The following is a 17679-nucleotide window of genomic DNA, read 5'->3' as shown; positions in this document are numbered from 1 at the left end:
GCTGCCGGCTAGTCAAAACTCCCAAGTTTTTACAGGCTGTCAATTCTATCAACGCATCCTAAAGTTTAGTGTAGCTGCGGGTTGGTGGGGAAATTAAAGCTAGTCGCAAAGCAGGCAGCTTTAAATTGCAGTAATATAAAATGACCAAATAAAGGCAACCAATCTCATCCTAATCTACCTAATTTGTGTGGGAGAACTTTGTTTTATCATCTGCATTTGGTTAAGTTTCCATTCTATCCAGGAAAATGTATAGGCCTACAATCATAACTTAATCAAAGACCTACACACATCATCAAAATGTATTCCTGATTTCATGATAATAATGCAAATAGCCGACTGCAAGTAAAATCCCAAGAAATATTAATTCCTATGTTTTCACTGAAACTTTTCAGCAGACATTAAGATGCTACAATGGGATGATTCTGAAATATGTATGCTGTTCTAGGCTGGTTATAGAAATAAACAAGCCAATTAGTCTAGAAATTAGTGCCTCATATCCAAACAGAAATATGCTTTATATATATTAAAACATCAAAACACTCTCATTCTTAATTCTGACATCGGTCAGAAGTGACTGTCTGTGTGGTACTAGTATGAGTATGAAATACAGAAAAAAACTATGAAAAAAACTATCATTTTCATATGATGTTGATAAATGTGAAGCCACATTTTATCATTTTATCATAGTGAGTCCAATAGGGTTAATATTGCTTACATTTTAAGTGAAAGTTATCATAACATTGTGCTATAAAATAGAAGTTAAGGTATTTTGCCTTAGTATGACCGATTGTCATTTAGTGGGCAATACTAAGGCAGAATACAGTAACTTCCAAAAAAGGGTCAAAGGTCAAATTTGAGTTCATTTTTTTTGTAGATAGATTAATACAGGTATACACTACAAAATGTGAAAATTACAATATTATACCTTTTACTCAATTGTCAGGACATTAAGATAACTTTAAAGGCATTTTTCTCAGTTTCACACTCTGGTGAGTTAAGGTCTTTTGCCTTAGTAGGGCAGTATTAACAGACCTCATTTGTGTTACATAGTTAGTAATGTGAGGTATATGTTGACTGGAGGTACATGTCAAGTGGAATGAGACAAAAATAAACATGTAAAAGAGAGAGGATAAAGCAATAGCAGCAAGAGGTGATAAAACAGTCACTGGTTGATGTATGTGTGTGTGTGTGTGTGTGTGTGTGTGTGTGTGTGTGTGTGTGTACCTTAATATGTCCTTTGGCTTTGTTGAGCAAGCCCAAGGTGGTGTGACGGTTGCAGTCTGGGCCCAGTGGGATGAGGGCCTTCAATCGCTCCAGACACAGTCGGAGGTGGGCTCGCCTGCAGGAGAGGGAGAGAGAGGGGGAAACGGAAGGGTTAGAACATACACTCTTACTCACACACACAACCATCCTTGCCCAAACCAACAATCTGACGCTATCTAAGAATCGGACACACACACACACACACACACACACAACCATCCTTGCCCAAAACAACAATCTGACCCTATTTCAGAATCGGACACACACACACACACACACACACACACACACACAACCTTGCCCAAACCAACAATCCGACGCTATCTCAGAATCGGACACACACACACACACACACTCAAATAGGAAAGCATAATGTGTGCCACAGATGTCAAACAACAGCAAGACCTAAACATCTATATCTTAGTGATTACATGCAGACACAGTTATCGTATGTCTTTACTTACAAAGGTGACCACCCCCTCCTTTATGATCCACCCAGCCAAAACACACACACACACACACACACACACACACACAGAGGGCCTGCTCCACAGCTGTGCTCTGCGGCTGGCCGCCCCCCGTGTGTGTTCAGATAAAGCGAGCGAGGGCAGTGAGAGGCCGAGCAGCACGAGCGGACTCACATTAACTAGATAGCGCGAGGCTGGCCGATGAGCTCCTGCCATGTTTGCTGCAGATAAACTATCATAATGGGCGGATAATGCCACGCTAGTACAACCTTATCAGTTCTTATCCTCCGCGCAAGCACACAGCCCCCCCCCCCCCCCTTCCCCCTTCTTCTTCTCCCCTCCCCCCGATTTTTAAAAATACACACTTTTGGCTCAAGAGTTTTCTGAGAACACATGCGCTATCTTAGCAGAACTCCGTGAAACACTGTGCAATCAACCTCTCTGTTTTCTCTTCCACCCCAATGCCTCTCTAATCAGTGGACAATAAAAGCACAGCCACCACGCCCCCCCCCCCCCCCCTTTTTTAAAGAAAAAACAAATCAACTCCAGGAACCTGTGCGCAATTTAAACATAATCAACCCCAGCGGCAGCCTGTGTAAAGAGCTAGGCTATTACATTATTACATGCGCCTCTGCTTAAGGACAACACACAGTGTCCTAATAAAACAACATGGCAGATTGGGAGTACTATGACCTCATATGATACGCTGCTTCCTGGTTTGAACTGCCGTCGGGACAGGAGCGAGGGCAGACAAGTGAGTGAGATAGCGACATGCCCTGGACTGACAGTCCAGAGGTGGCCCAGTGCGGGTGGGGGACTGGACGTTGTGGAGGCTACCTTAGTTCCTGGCATGTGAGGCCAAACTTCAAACAGATCTAATCTTTTTCAATTTCCTCTCCAAACTCCACACAGTGTCATCTGATGGACTCCATTCCTCTGCACACGCAGGCACGTGAGCTTGGGCCCACCGCACCGAGTAAGGAGTGTGTGTGTGTGTGTGTGTCTGTGTGTGTGTGTGTGTGTCTGTGTGTGTGCATGCTCGAGTGAGTATGAACACTGCAGTGGGGTTTGTGTGTGTGTGTGTGTGTTTTGTAAGAGACATAGAGGCAAAAAATTTGCCTTTGTGTCCTACTGCATGTCTGGTGTGTGTGTGTGTCTGTGTCTGTCTGTGTGTGTGTGTGTGTGTGTGTGTGCATGCATGCTCAAGTGTGTATGAAGGCTGCGGCGGAGTTCCTAAGAGCTGCCCTGATAGGCATCTGTCTGGCTCTTTGTGGCCGCTGACAGTAATCAGTGTTCTTCACAGGAGGCCGGGGCCCCACATTCTCCGGCCGGCTCCTTATCGGCCCTGAGCCTCCCTGGGCAGACGCGGGCCTGCCACTCCGCCTCCGCGGGCCCAGACGCCTCAGATGGCTACCCTGATGGCCTCGCTTCACTCACCCTGTCATTCACTCAAAGGAGCACTGTATGGAATGTGAGTGTGTGTGTTGTTGTACCCATGTCAAGTTTGTATGTGTGTGTGTGTCTGTGTGTGTGTGTGTGTTAAATCACTTCTGTTCACTCCTCCATAAAATTCTCATCCAGCCGGTTGGTGAGCTCTGCACGTCTCCCCCATAAGACCTCCTGCTCCTCCAGTCAGGCCCCCCGAGTGGATTCTGATTGACTGACTGATTGATTGATTGGCCCAGCAGACAAGCAGGCAACTGGGGATTCTTGGCCTGACTTCATCAGATCTAGGCCAGTGTGTGTGTGTGTGTGTGTGTGTGTGTGTGTGTGTGTGTGTGTGTGTGTGTGTGTTAAAGAGAAAAGGATGATTCCAATCTCCTATGTTTAGCTACTGATAACACCAGTGGCTTGGCCATCCCAGGGGTTAACTCCTGATAATCCAGTGTGTGTGTATGTTTACAAGCTTGACACCACCTCACTGGACTGAGGGGTTGAGGGTTAAATCCAGCTCTGACTGGGAGGGGGGGGGGGGGGGTGTTTAAAGGTGTTTAAACCCCCACCTTTCTCCACAAGCCCAGGTGTGCCTAAGAAGATCAGAGTAGCGGCCTGTGACCTCCCTGTTTAACTGTATCATTAGATACACTGTAAGAGCAAGGGGCCCTGACCCATTCCCAGTGGTCAAACACACCTACGTATCCCATCATGGGTGACCGGGTCATACTGCTGAGGGCAGGAGTACAAGTTGTTCTGTTTCTTAAGGTGCTTTAGACAGAAACTTAGCTGCTTACGTAAACACACTGCAGCGCCGCTCTCAGCAAACAGTACAACTAAACATGGCAGGGTGTTACAATGCACACATGCGGACGCACACACAGAGACGCTTGGATGCTCACACACACACACACACACTCAAACACACAAACACCCACTGTTCACATCCTGTGAGTAGAAGTCACACTGCACCACTAGCCGGTGTGAATGGTGCTCCATCTGCCACGGATTACGCAACACGTGGGCTGCAATTCCCTGAAGATCCACGCTCTTCCCACACACACAAAAAACACACGCACACATAAAAAAAAAAAGAAAATCACTCATAATGAGAGACGTAGGTACAGACAGTTCTGGCTTCACCATGGAAACACCGCATGTACATAAAAATACCCTTCACTCCCCCTCACAAAAACGCACCAGTAGTTTTCCTGCCCAGCTAAGGGGTTCCGAACTTCTTGTTCAACACACACACACACACACACACACACACACACACACACACACACACACACACACACACACACACACACACACACACACACACACACACACACACACACACACACACACACACACACACACACACACAAAACAGAACAAACGTCTGTACAAAAGAGGATCTGGACGTCCAAATGCCGACCTCGGCTGATCTGAAAGCCTCCTGCTGAACCGGAACATTCTTTTCATTTCCATGAACGGGGACGGGACAGTCTGTGTGCCTCGCATCTTCTCATCTGCCTGGCCCCTGTGCTCTTCCCTGCGGCCGAGCGCACTCGTCGCTCGCCCTGTTTACCCAACGGCCCCTTTAATAGACACCTTATTCCAGCCGCTGGCACAGGGTGCTCTTATCTCTCAGCACCACTCCTGACTCAGCACTTCAAACGGCTCTCGGCCACGACTCCGCGACTCCTCTTCTGCTGCGCCCACGGCTCGGCAAACGCAAACGGCAGCGGCGAGGGTAAATAAATGTAAACAGGCACTCGGAACGGGCGCCCCAGTCACAAAAGCCGTGGCCTTCTATGGACACGTCGGCCAGGAAAGTAAATGTTAGCATAAATGTTGACCGTGCGACTCCACTCATCACACTTGCACGGAGAGTGGAGTTTGGGCCAGGTTTGTGCACATCACACGCCTGCGGAGTGGATGCGGCCCTGGCATCTACAGGACAGGAAGTGTTACTCCAGCAGCTTAGCCATCTTTCAGGCATTTTAAGAGTAAGCACACAAGCCTCTTTGCACAACTGCAGCGCAGTGCACCGGTCTCCGCTTGCGAGGCTTTTAGCCGATGGCCATCATCCGATGACAAGCCATTAGGTGACCGAGAGCTTAGCCATTTAATGCCGCTATAAATATGGCGACCGTCCCTTCTGGATGGAATTTCCAGTCGGACCCGCAGCACCGGCAGTCCGAGAATGTGTAGATCTAGATGGCCGTGAGATGTTTGGTGGCGGCGCGTCGCCTGCAGCGCGAGCCGAGCGAAGGTCACGGAAAGGTAGGGTGACATTCCACCGCACAGTGGAACCAAAAAAAAAAAAAAAAAGACGTGATTTCAGTTGGCTGCATCACGCTCTGGTGAGAACTTCTGCATCATAATGCTGATTGTTGATGTGCTGGATATGCTCTCAAAGAAAAGGCTGGGTGATTCACGCTCTCGCTGTGGAACAACACAGGTCATTCTAACGAGTGAGCCTTGGCACTCGGGCTCGGGTAACCAAGGCAACTTGGCCCGGGGCACTCTGCCCACACTCCAGGGGTGGCGGACGGACACCCGATCTGGCCAATCAGAGCAGCAGGTCACACGCACACAGGTCGGGCCCTTTGTCCTCTTGCCTCTAGTTGCACTCCAAACACACAAGGACAGGAAGAGCGAGGGCGGAGAGAGAGAGAGAGAGAGAGAGAGAGAGAGATAAAGAGATAAAGAGCAACAGAGAGATAAATACAGATGGAGAGATGGAGAGTTTGGCCGATGGAGGCTCAACATGAGTCACCGTGTTCAGCCTCCACACTTGTTCTCAGTGCGGTCTGAACTGTGGTGAATTGTCCTTTCATCGGAGCCGTGCGCTACCGCATGAGGGAAATGCTAAAACAACACGATACTGCACGCATTCGCATTACACCACAAACACACACATACACATAGACATACACAAAAGTCACTCACACGGACAGTGATGCACATTCTTCTCTGATGGGGATGCTATTTATAGACCCATCCTTTCAGTCGCCTTGCAGCTGCAGGGTGTGTAAGCCTGTGTGTGTGTGTGTGTGTGTGTGTGTGTGTGTGTGTGTGTGTGTGTGTGTGTGTGTGAGAGAGTGTGTGTCTGACACTGGCACGTTGAAGTTGAGACCATGTCATCACATGCCACTGTACGGCACTTACTGTACATTTCCACCTTAGACACTCTCTCTCCCACAGACACACACACACACACTCAAACACAACCCCCCTGTGGACATCTCTGAGGAGCTGAAAAGGTTTTCAGACCGTTGTGGCCGGGGACGTGCCGTGTGTGCGCACGCACATCTCATCTCGTGAGTTTCAGACGTGCAGACGACGGTCGGCGCGCATGTGAGGATCAGGAGGGCTTGCTTTTGATTTGCGCAGATGCCGCTCCCTGATAAGTTCTTCCCCCGCCGCGCCACGCCGCAGCAGCTGAGGGGTGAAGGGCTCGTCCCAGATAGCGCTCGGTGAAACAGAGCTAAATCATGCATGACATTGCGCGATGCTGAAAATGTCCGACGTGATTTAACGTGTATTACTGCAGCAACCAAGCGAAACCCCACTACCAGCACTCCCCCTACACACACACACACACGCACGCACTCACACACACACACACGCACACACTCCTCCTACTATCCGATCCTCCCATCCAGCCTGCCCTAATTCTTTTATGACACACTGTCACCACAGTTAGTGAAAAACAGGAAACTGTGACACCATTGTCCCCCCCCCCCGCCCACCCCATCTCTGAAACAAGAACTGCGGCCTTGGCCAAGCGGAGTGAGCACCACATCACTTTCACCCCGTGGCTACTGAACACAGCACGCTAAAAACAACAACCCCAAACTCAGCAATATGCCAGCGCGCACGACTCAAGCGGTGCCAGCGAGCGCCACTGAAGGGGGCTAAACGCTCGCTGACTTGTTTACCAACAAACAAGCGAGACGCAAAATGGCGCCCGGTGTCCCTTCATAGGCTCGGATTCTAAGGCTGTCAGTTTTATCTGACGGGGCCTGTTTCTGTAGGCACTGCCTTGGAGAAGTCGCGAGGAGATGTAGGAGGATGGGGGTGGGGGTGGGGGGGTGGTGGTGGTGGTGCCATGTAATATAAATGAAGAAAAAGCTCTCTCTCTCTCTCTCTCTCGCATATATTCTCCACCCCCACCCATCCAGCTCCCCTGACAGACGCAGGCAGAGCGGAGCACAGCGCAGCGGAGAGGAGGAGGAGGAGGAGAGGAGGAGGAGGAGAGGAGCGGAGCGGAGCGGTGATGAGGGGTGAGTGCTCACGTGCAGCTGTTGCCAGCGCTATTGTTGTACGTGCGGCTGCTGCTGCATGGCACAATGAACGGCCTGTCGTCCCCCCTCTCCGTCTTACTAAAAAGGAGTCTCTCTCTCTCTCTCTCTACCTTTGTTTCTCTCTCCCTCTCTCTCCTGTGTTTTCTGACCTACTGCTGGCACTCACATGATGAGCTTTGAGGCTGAGAGGGTCACATGGTGGAAGGCAGCACAAGCCAGTGAACAGGCCAGGCAGCTGAGTCGACGCCAAGCTACTCCGACGCCTCACTCTGACCATACACATTTATCATCCATCATTCTAGTACGCTTGGAACACTCACAGAAAACTATTTCTATGGGTGAACATCAGACTTTGGACCAAGGCTCTACCAGGTGAGCAACAGGACTACTACGGTTTCACACGCATTCTCAAAGGCAAGCTAATAAAGGACTACTACGGATGCACACACACTCTCAAAGGCGAGCTAAAAAAAGGACTAAGGTGTTCTGAGGGAATAACAAAAAGATTACAGATCACACGATGGAGCGGCTGTGGGCTGGGCTTGGCGAGCTGTTTATGGGGATGGTGATATGAGGCATATGTCTTATGTCTCTCAGAGGGCTCAGGTGACTGGATTAGCCATCACATTTTTCAGCTCACATTTGGCAGATCAGAGTAAAGCCCTGCATGACGTGACGCACCCACATGTGCATGTGCACACAGACTCTCTCTCTCACACACATACACACACACACACACACACACACATATATATACTGTATATATACAATGACCCCATGAAGCGTTACTGGTATAAGAACACAGAGAAGCACATTCATTCACTCCTCTACTCTTTTAGACATGCACGCACGCATGCATACGTGCACACACACACACACACACACAGTCGAACAGTCAGAGCACATCACAAACACGCATGCCTGCGCGCGCACACACACACACACGAAGCTGACCATTAAGTGTGAGGCTGTGAGTGTAATCTGCACAAAACTGCCCCTAAGACGAGGCCACGCTGGCAGCAGAGTGCAGGGCAGCACAGAGCCGGCTCTAAGGGCTCCCACTACTCTACTCTACTCTAGATTACAAAGATAACCCTCTCCTCTGGCCATGTGGACTACACTGCTGCGCACACACACACACACACACACACACGTATAAAGTAACAGGGTCATGTCCCAGCATGGACAACGTGAAAGGCTGTCAAAGAGAAGCTCAGAGCGAGTCCAAGAGTGCAATGGAGGGAAGAGAGGAGAGGAGGTGGTGTAGAGAGTTGAAAGTGAAGAGAAAAGGAGAGCCAGAGAGAGCCAGAGAGAGAGAGAGAGAGAGAGAGAGAGAGAGAGAGAGAGAGAGAGAGAGAGAGAAAGAGCAAGAGCAAGAGTGATCACTAAGCCTCCCTCGGCATTCTGTTCTATGGATATGTCCTGTGTGGGGGGACAACAATGGACGCCTTTCAGTTGGGTCAGACAACTGACAGCCAATTGTTGGCTCAGTATAGCTAACAGAGTCAAAGCACGGGAAGGAGAATGGACCCATCTGTTTGCGTGTCTCTCCACAGCCGGCCCGACCCGCTCACAGGGGACCCGGTGGGCACGACACATGGGCTTCCCAAAGAGGACCATCCTGGACAGGTCTACCCTGGACAGGAGGGTGGGGGGTGGGGGGGGGACAGGGAGCTGGCTCCCAGAGAGGTAGGGAGAAGAGGGAGAGGAGTGGCTAGCGTGGGTGGGCTAACGCAGACAGGCTTAAGCTCTGGGAAGCCAAGTCCAGGTTCCCTCTGATATTTGGACATGACAGCATTGGATCTGAAATGCACAAGCAGCGAGAATGGGAACCAAACACACACACAAACAAACAAACAAACATGAACAAGCCAACAGGCCTCACTCTCACATGCTCTCTCTCTCTCTCTCTCTCTCTCTCTCTCTCTCTCTCTCTCTCTCTCTCTCTCTCTCTCTCTCTCTCTCTCTCTCTCTCTCTCTCTCTCTCTCTCTCTCTCTCTCTCTCTCTCTCTCTCTCTCGCTCTCTCGCTCTCTCGCTCGCTCTCTCGCTCTCTCTCTCTCTCTCTCTCTCTCGCTCTCTCTACCCCTCACTCCCTCCCTGGGGCAGGGCAGGGCAGGGTAGAATAAAGTGAAACTGAAAGCAATTACTGAGCTGATTTAGCCCCATTATCACGCCTGCTCTGTGAACACTTGCCAAGCCTCAACTAGGCATCCGCACTGAAGCATGGCAGGGGAACACATCAGGGAGAGAGAGAGAGAGAGAGAGAGAGAGAGAGAAAGAGATTTTTCATCTATTCATCTCATTCAAATACTATTCTTTCAAAACAAAGCTGTTTTTCTTACTATGTGCTTAGTTTGTGTGCATTTTATAATCCGTGTGATCTCTGCGGCGTTGGCAACACTGTAAATACCACGGTCATGTCAATAAAGCTTATTGAATTGAACTGAATAGAGAGCCAGAGGGAGGGGAGAGTTTACACAAAGCTCTTGAGAGATCGAGAGCAAGTCAGAAACAACAGACAGTAAGTGGACACAAGGCCGGAGAAAATGAGGGACAGAGAAGGATGACAGAAAGAGGGGGATGAGTAGAACACAGCAAAGGAAGAGTGACAGCTGAGAATGGCAGTTCTCTCTATGTGTGTGTGTGTGTGTGTGTGTGTGTGTAGGTGTAGGATCCAGTCCTAACCAGCACAACATGGGGATTAGTCTACATGTGCAGTGACTTAGCAGTGCCCCCCCCCCCCACCACATCATCACCTCCCCCCTGTAGACCCCCTCACACACGCCTGATGAGAACTACACCAGACAACCCACTTAGACTCTGTGTGTGTGTGTGTGTGTGTTAAGCAAGAGCACAGGTTACGCTGTATGGTCTTAACATCTGTAAAGCCCCAACAGATGACTGCATACCCAAAACAATCCACTCTCTCCTCTGGCCCCTTCTCCATGTCCAGCCTCCCCCCACCGCTCTCATCTACACTGACCCTGGGTCATCAAGGCTTTGGATTACACACTAATACCACAAGGCTGCCCTAAAACATGGAGCAAGTGGGAGATAGATAGATCACATGAACACAGATGTTAGCTTTGGAGACCACTCATCGACTATACACACACACACACACACACACACACACACACACACACACACACACACACACACACACACACACACACACACACACACACACACACACAACACACACACACACACACACACACACACCACACACACACACACACACACACACACACACACACACACACACACACACACACACACACACACACACACACACACACACACACACACACACACACACACAACTGAACTGGCCCAGAATCAAATAGGGTTTGAGAGCTGTAATGCAGCACCAGCAATCACACACACGCCGTGTGCCCAGATTTGGGATGTAGATTGCATTCCTGCAATAATGCCGCCTCCCCCCCCAACACCCGCTCTCCAACTCCACTGCACTGCTGCTCTGGAAGTGGGCCCGCTAGGGTCTCCTTTTCTCTAAGGCCCCCCTCCCCCTCATCCAGATCCACGGGAAAGGGATAAGAGCTGCACACTGACCAGGGATCCACGGTCACCAGACCAAAGACTAGCTGCTCTGTGGATCCCAGTTCTCATTGGTTGGTGAGGGAGGTGGGGATGTTGGGTTGGGAGGGAGAGCTACTGGTTGATTGATCCTGGTGGCAACCCCCCCCTCCCCTCTAATCTGCTCCCCCACCTCTCTCTCGTTCTCTCTACTTCTCTCTCGTGAGGAGCTAAATATAGCTCTCCTTTCATCCCTTGATGTGGTATGGGGGGTGGGAGTGCGATCACTGGCATATCCTTCAAATGTCAAAAAGCAAACGATTCCCCACCCAAAACATTTCAATCCATCCTGCAGAACCACAAGGTGCTGACATCCCGGTGGGGGAGCTCAGTCTGACAGAAGACGTGTCTCCTGGGGGTTTGGTGCTCTGACCTTGAAGATCTCATGGTCTACCAGTCAACTAAGCTGTGGAAGTCACAACACTAGCCACAAGCCCACTACTGAGATAAGGCGATATTCGAGCTTACAGGTGATCATGGGCTTCATGCTACCTGGAAAAAAAAGAAATAAATTCGCTTCCCTTTTATCAGGCTGATAGCTCCTCTCAGCTGTCATGTGTAGTAGGGGTGAACGATTTTGGAAAAAAATCTAATTGCGATTTTTCTCACCAATATTGCGATTGCGATGCGATATGCGATTATTTTTAAGCTCTTTATCTTCTGTCTTATTCAACAAAGACAAGCAATATATTATTCTATAGTATGACCAACACAAAATTAGATAAGTTAAACATAAACTGTTCTTTCCTGGAGCCCAGGCCTATGTTATGATGGCATTAGGTCATTGAATAAGATTGATGAATGAAATATTTTAATCACATTAGCAGACCTATATTTGTTGAACTTCCAGCCTTGTAAACATTTAATGATTCTGATTCGTTTCTATTTCATGTAGATATGACCTTCTCGTTAGTTAACAAATAGGTCTACATGTAGTGGCACTGACACGGCTTCTCCTTGTCCTGTGCACGCACGCACACACACACACACAGACACACACACACACACTCCTCTCCTCTGTAGGCTACTTACACGTGAATCGGAACAAACTACTGTAGATTGTTGTAGCGCAAATAAATGCGGCCGAATGACCGTTCGGCTCGGTGTTAACTAAAGGTTAGCATCAACAACACCGCAGCGCAATACGCATGCATGCAAATTAACTAGTTTGTTCATATCACAAAGCCAATCGCGGAGACAAAACTCTTTAAACATGCAAAGTTAGCAGCATGTATGTAGCCTAGAGCCTTAGCTGGTAAGCTAATGTTAGAACAGCTGGGTTTTTGGTGGTTAGCTGTGTCAACTACTTGCGGATAACATTATGCATCAATTCTGTGCCGCCAACCCCCTTGGATATCGCAAATGCCCCCACTGTCACTGTACTCCAGTAAACAAAGTCCCCAGTGCACAGGTGAATGGCTGCTGTGCAGCCTAAACAGTCGTGGAGTTTTAATCGTCAGCTGGACAAGTGAACGAAGTTACCAGCCAGAGTAGCAGCACAGGGGAATTATGAACTAGAACCAGGGACATGGCAGGTTCGAGCAAAAGGTAATGAAGAGGTTTATTTTTAACCAAAGTAGCTCTACTGATCAGACCTTTCTTGACACTGTTAGCTGGTCCTCTTGTTTACGTTTTTTGCTTTTTCAGTGGTCAGTGAGAAGAGTCGGTGGCGCATCGGCAAGCGCAAATATAAATGCGTTTTGGTGACGTCATATATTACAAATCGCAGCCTTTGCGGTTTGAAAATCGTGTTTCATCATATCGCGATATTATCGCAAATGCAATAAATCGTTCAGCCCTAATGTGTAGTCCAGATTTGTCTTTAGCAACGGTAGCCATGGCTAACATGCTAACTGTTCATATTTAGCACAAAACACTGGTTGCAAAAGGAACCTTGGCCAACTCAAAAAAAAAAGTGGTGCAAATCCAATTGGCTTAGCGGTTATGCCAAAATGTTAAGCAGTGCCGTGTTATTGTGTGCTGGCCATTTTATGGGTTAATTGGTAGTAATGCAGGCTTTGGCATTACGTTAGTGAGTATTTATCTGACCTGTTTCTGCGCTGAATCGCCCTTACCTGACTCAGTTAATCCCGCCTTCACCACCACTAAGCACAGGTTGACCAGAGGGTAAAGGTGAGGCCAAAAACCCAGCTCCGCAGAGGCACGACTAAAGACCATAAGTGATAATGTGGAAAAGATTAGCCTCCATACATCTTAACTCGCCCCACTTTGGCCTGACAACGGGGAAGCAGCTACTGCGCACCTCAGTAATGCCTGGCATTAGGAACAGGCCTGAGACACCAAAGGACACTTTGGCTACTTACAAAACTCAAGCTGAGCTGTCTGAGGTTTGAAAATCCTCCCAACTGTTTCTGTGTCAACCAATCTAAATTTGCAAAACTCACAATTTTTGAAACTGTGAGTTGCCTGCGGAAATAAGCGGGCAAAACTAGTCTGACTCATTTCCGAGGTGAGGGTGACAGGAAGGAAGGGGTCATGGGGCTTACCCAGTGTGCCCAATGCTACTGGCCAGACATGACAGATGTGCAGGGGGCCAAGAGGTGCGGGCAAGGCCAGCTTGGGGGGGGGGGGGGGGGGCAGCTGAGAAGGGACTGGGGCCCAGGGGGTGAAACTCTCCCCTCCTTCAGGAACACGGCGGTGGATGGCGTTTCTCACCTCAACTCATCACGCCCCTTCACCAACGAGGTCTCAAAAGCAGGGTGTTCTTTCACAGAAAATCCACCCGGGGAGAATGTAGGGCAGTAGAAACATGAAGAAAGAGAGGGAGGAATAGAGAGAGAGAGAGAGAGAGAGAGAAAGATGCTGGGTGGGAGAGAGGGAAAAACAGCACAGCTCTGACCTCCAATTCTCAAATGACATTTCCTCCCCTTTTCTGAGCAAAAAGGAGGTGGTTGGTGTGGCCTCAAAAATAAAAAAAAGCAAAATGGAAAGAAAGCCATGACCGTCTTGCCCAGGTGTATGGGTGGGTGTGAGCATGCAAGCAAAAGTGCATAGCCTGTTCCAGCATACCTCAAGTCAATGCTGGCTAGTGTGTGTGGTGTATGGTGTGAGCTTATTAGTGTGTTTGAGCGTGTGTGTGTGTGTGTGTGTGTGTGTGTGTGTGTGTGTGCGCGCAGTGAGTGTGCCCCAGCATGTGTGTTGAGAGCATTCTGTTCTGCTGGACCAAAGATCAACTCTCCTAAGCTGCTTTATCCCGGCCAAGAAAAGCTTACACGGCATCACACAGCACAGGAACAAATGCTTCCAGTTCCTCCCTCTGTGGCTCCGGAGTATCCCTCAGGGACAGGGCAGCGCTCCAATCCCCACTTCCTCTGAGTGCACACACACACACACACTACCTAATATGCTCATGCACGCACATGCCCATACCCCAACATAGACACACACACACACACACACACACACACAAACAAACAAACAAGATAGACGAATACACTAGGCACGAGGCACACGCATACAATCATCTCCTCAGTTTGAAACTGTATGTGTGTGTAAAACATAATCATGAGACAAGAGAACTAAGGAGTGTCATGTGAGGCTAACAAGGTGAAAGCCAGAGAGAGAGAGAGAGAGAGGGAGTGAGAGAGAGAAAGGGAGAGAGAGAGAGAGAAAGGGAGAGAGAATAAATGAAGACAGAGAGGCAGAGGGTCCTTAACTTGAGTGACAGGTGTGTGAGACAGGAAGACTATTTGTGTGTGTGTGTGTTTGTGTGTGTGTGTGTCTGTTTGTGTGTCCTTAAGACCTCAGAAGGCGGAAAGCGACAAGGTCACAAAGGCACGATAATCAGACGGAAAACAATGAGTGACAGGCGTGTTGCCATGCAAACCCCTCCGCCCCCCAGGCCAATCCCCAGGAGGCGCTCGCCGATGCACCACCACGCCTTTTCCTCACGGAGAGGCTGAGGACGCAGCAGCACACGCCTGGCTATTTTCAGCCAATCCCGGCTTGGCGAGCTTTTCCTGGACAACCGAGGAAGGCGGCCACAGCCTTCAATCAAACACAGCACTCGCCAAAAAAACCCTATGTGTGAGCAACCAGAAAAAAAAAAACACTGGCTGATTTGGCTGTCCAGGCAGGCAGGCACCGAAAGCAGGAAGCAGACACCAGCCACGACAAACAAATAGGTCAGGACCGACAACGTGAGAGATGGACTGAGATAAAGGACCCTCATACTTGTGACTTCTGACAGCACACAAACAAACTAAATGAGCCATAAGGAGGGATTGTTTTTTTGTGCAGCGTAGCCAAAACTGATCACCACAGTGCACGTGTGAGACGGACCTCAGGCGCATGAGGCGTGTGACCCTACAGACGGAGCTGTTATGTGGGTGCTGCTGCTGCCGCTGCTGCACGCACACATCCTCTGCGTGGGAAGATCCACAAGTAGCACTTGCAAAAAAGACCATCTGCAAAAACAGCGTGCAGCAGATGACGTGGCCACACAAAATAATATATATATATATATAAAAAACAAGCAAACTCACTTTCACTTCCCACAATGCACTGAGAGCAGGACAAATGCCACTTTGACTATGTAAACAGGGAGACACTTTTTGGTCTCCAAAAGCACTGCAGGCTTGTGTGTGGAGTAGTGGCTGGGAAGACCTTTAATGCACTAGAGCCTTAAAGTACGTCAAAGCAGAGCGGTCCGCAACACATATGGTACGGTCTGGAACACATATGGTACGGTCCGGAGTGAGACGCCACTTGGAGAAGAAAGAGCTCTCAATAACCTCCTGAGACTTGAGAAACACCACCACAAAGAACAGAGCAGACGGAAAAAAAGAAAAAAAGAAAAAAAAAAGAGAGTTGGTTTTGAAGCATACAGGAAAACCAAGCGACAAGCTGCGGGCTTGTCTGGTTGAATAGCAGTGTGTGTTTCTGTGTGTTCTTATGGGCGTGTGTCTGTGTGTGTGTACATCTGTGTGTATGGGTTGGTGTGTGTGTGTGTGGGTGTAGGTGCAAATGTATGGCTATCTATGAGTGTGTATTTGTATGGATGTCTCTGTGTGTGTGTGTGCTTATGGTGTGTGTGTGTGCCTATGGTGCGTGTGTGTGTGTGTGTGTATGTGTGGAATGTGGTTTCCAGCTCTTTCATCTTCCTCCCCTGCTGGTCTGGGCTGGAGGGGTTATCGCGGCCTGCGGCAGCCTTCTGAACACACCGCACTGCACGCACAGCAACACAGCCTTCCAGATCCTTCCGCAGATAGCGAACAGACTGGTGGCAAAGGCTACGCCTTCGCTCCCTCCACACACACACTCTCCACAGCTCAATGTGGTGTTTGAGGTGTTTTCCACATGCAATGGCTCATGCAGGAGTGGAAGTAATTAACGTAATTATAGTACTGTGTTTGCAGCAAAGGTTTTTATCTGCTGTCTGCATCTCTGGAAGAATCTACTCAGGAATGTGTCTGCATAAAATGTACATATACAGTAAAACACATTACATACACAATAGGTAAAAAATTCCACTGGCTCATTGTATTGCGTAAATATTACATAAAGTAGGACCAACTGTTCTTTGAAAGATTGACTGAAAGAGTGGTTCACTTTGTATGCATCTCTGATTGGTCCAGAAGCAGCGAGCAGCCCGGTGTTACCATATGGTGGGTTTAGTTTAGGTCTAGTTTGAAGAAGGCCAGACGGCCGAAACGTCACTTCAACATTAAAACGTGGAGCAGAGTGTGCGACTTTCTCTTTATTTTCTTTACCATATGGTGGGCACAAATGGCATGTGGATGATGTCACTGGTGATCAGAGGCACCAAAATCATCATGGTCACCATCGTTACGCTCATGGGATATTTCCGTCACTTTGTTCTTGTGTTTTTTTTTGTTGCTAGTTATTTTTTTGTAATCACCATGTGTCAGTTTCACATGTCCAGCCGCTGAGGAGGGATGCCTCACACACACGCTGCGGCCCTTATCGTTAGCGCCCAGCACCCGTTGTGCCCCGTATGCCATGTGGGTGCTATCAGCCACCACCAGCTGGCTGGGCACCCATGACTCAAAGAGAGGAGGCGAGCGAGTGAGTGAGTGAGCGAGGAGGAGGAGGAGGAGGAAGAGGAGGAGTGTGAAGGCAAGGCGAGGCGCTTCTAAGTGCTTGCGGTCTATATTTAACACGCAAGGGATTCGCTGGTCAGGACGGTAACATGCCCCTTTAATACCTGAGTATTTACATCCGATGAGCCCTTGAAGCCTCCCATTGAAGTGTGCACTACGCAGGCTGCACAAAAGGTGGGCACTGCTCAGTGCTGTGTCACACACACACACACACACACACACACACACACACACACACACACACACACACACACACACACACACACACACACACACACACACACACACACACACACACGACTAAAAACAAGTTGCACAGCCTGTATGCCATATGGTTTAAGAGACTAAGCCTCAGACAGAAAGGGCAACAAAGGGCCAGGGCTGGTGCCTTGTGTGTGTGTGTGTGTGTGTACACAGGTACACTGGCTGCAGGGTGGCAACCAGACTGACTAAATACTCTCTCCCGAAACCAGGATCGTCAGTCGAGCCGACCGCACGCGAGGTACACACCCTGCCCTTGGGCGTCGTTG

The 17679-nt window shown here is 49.1% G+C and overlaps 1 protein-coding gene across 2 annotated transcripts in view; it reads right to left on the bottom strand.

Moving 5' to 3' along the window:
- The window catches only part of mxi1 (max interactor 1, dimerization protein), a 34426-nt gene that overhangs the window by 8589 nt on the left and 8158 nt on the right, over nt 1–17679 (bottom strand). For both annotated transcript variants that reach the window (XM_076293321.1, XM_076293329.1), the window contains exon 4: nt 1225–1339. In XM_076293321.1, the coding sequence (XP_076149436.1) occupies nt 1225–1339 (115 nt within the window). The remainder of the gene's footprint in view (nt 1–1224; nt 1340–17679) is intronic.

The sequence above is a fragment of the Alosa pseudoharengus genome, unplaced genomic scaffold (assembly GCF_046254945.1).
Source record: "Alosa pseudoharengus isolate Yale_2024_CS ecotype anadromous, Long Island Sound unplaced genomic scaffold, YU_APseudo_1.1 YU_APseudo_1.1_scf_1, whole genome shotgun sequence".
Lineage (NCBI taxonomy): Eukaryota > Metazoa > Chordata > Actinopteri > Clupeiformes > Clupeidae > Alosa > Alosa pseudoharengus.
Note: the sequence above shows the minus strand (reverse complement) of the source record. Positions and strands in the feature narration are given on the sequence as shown.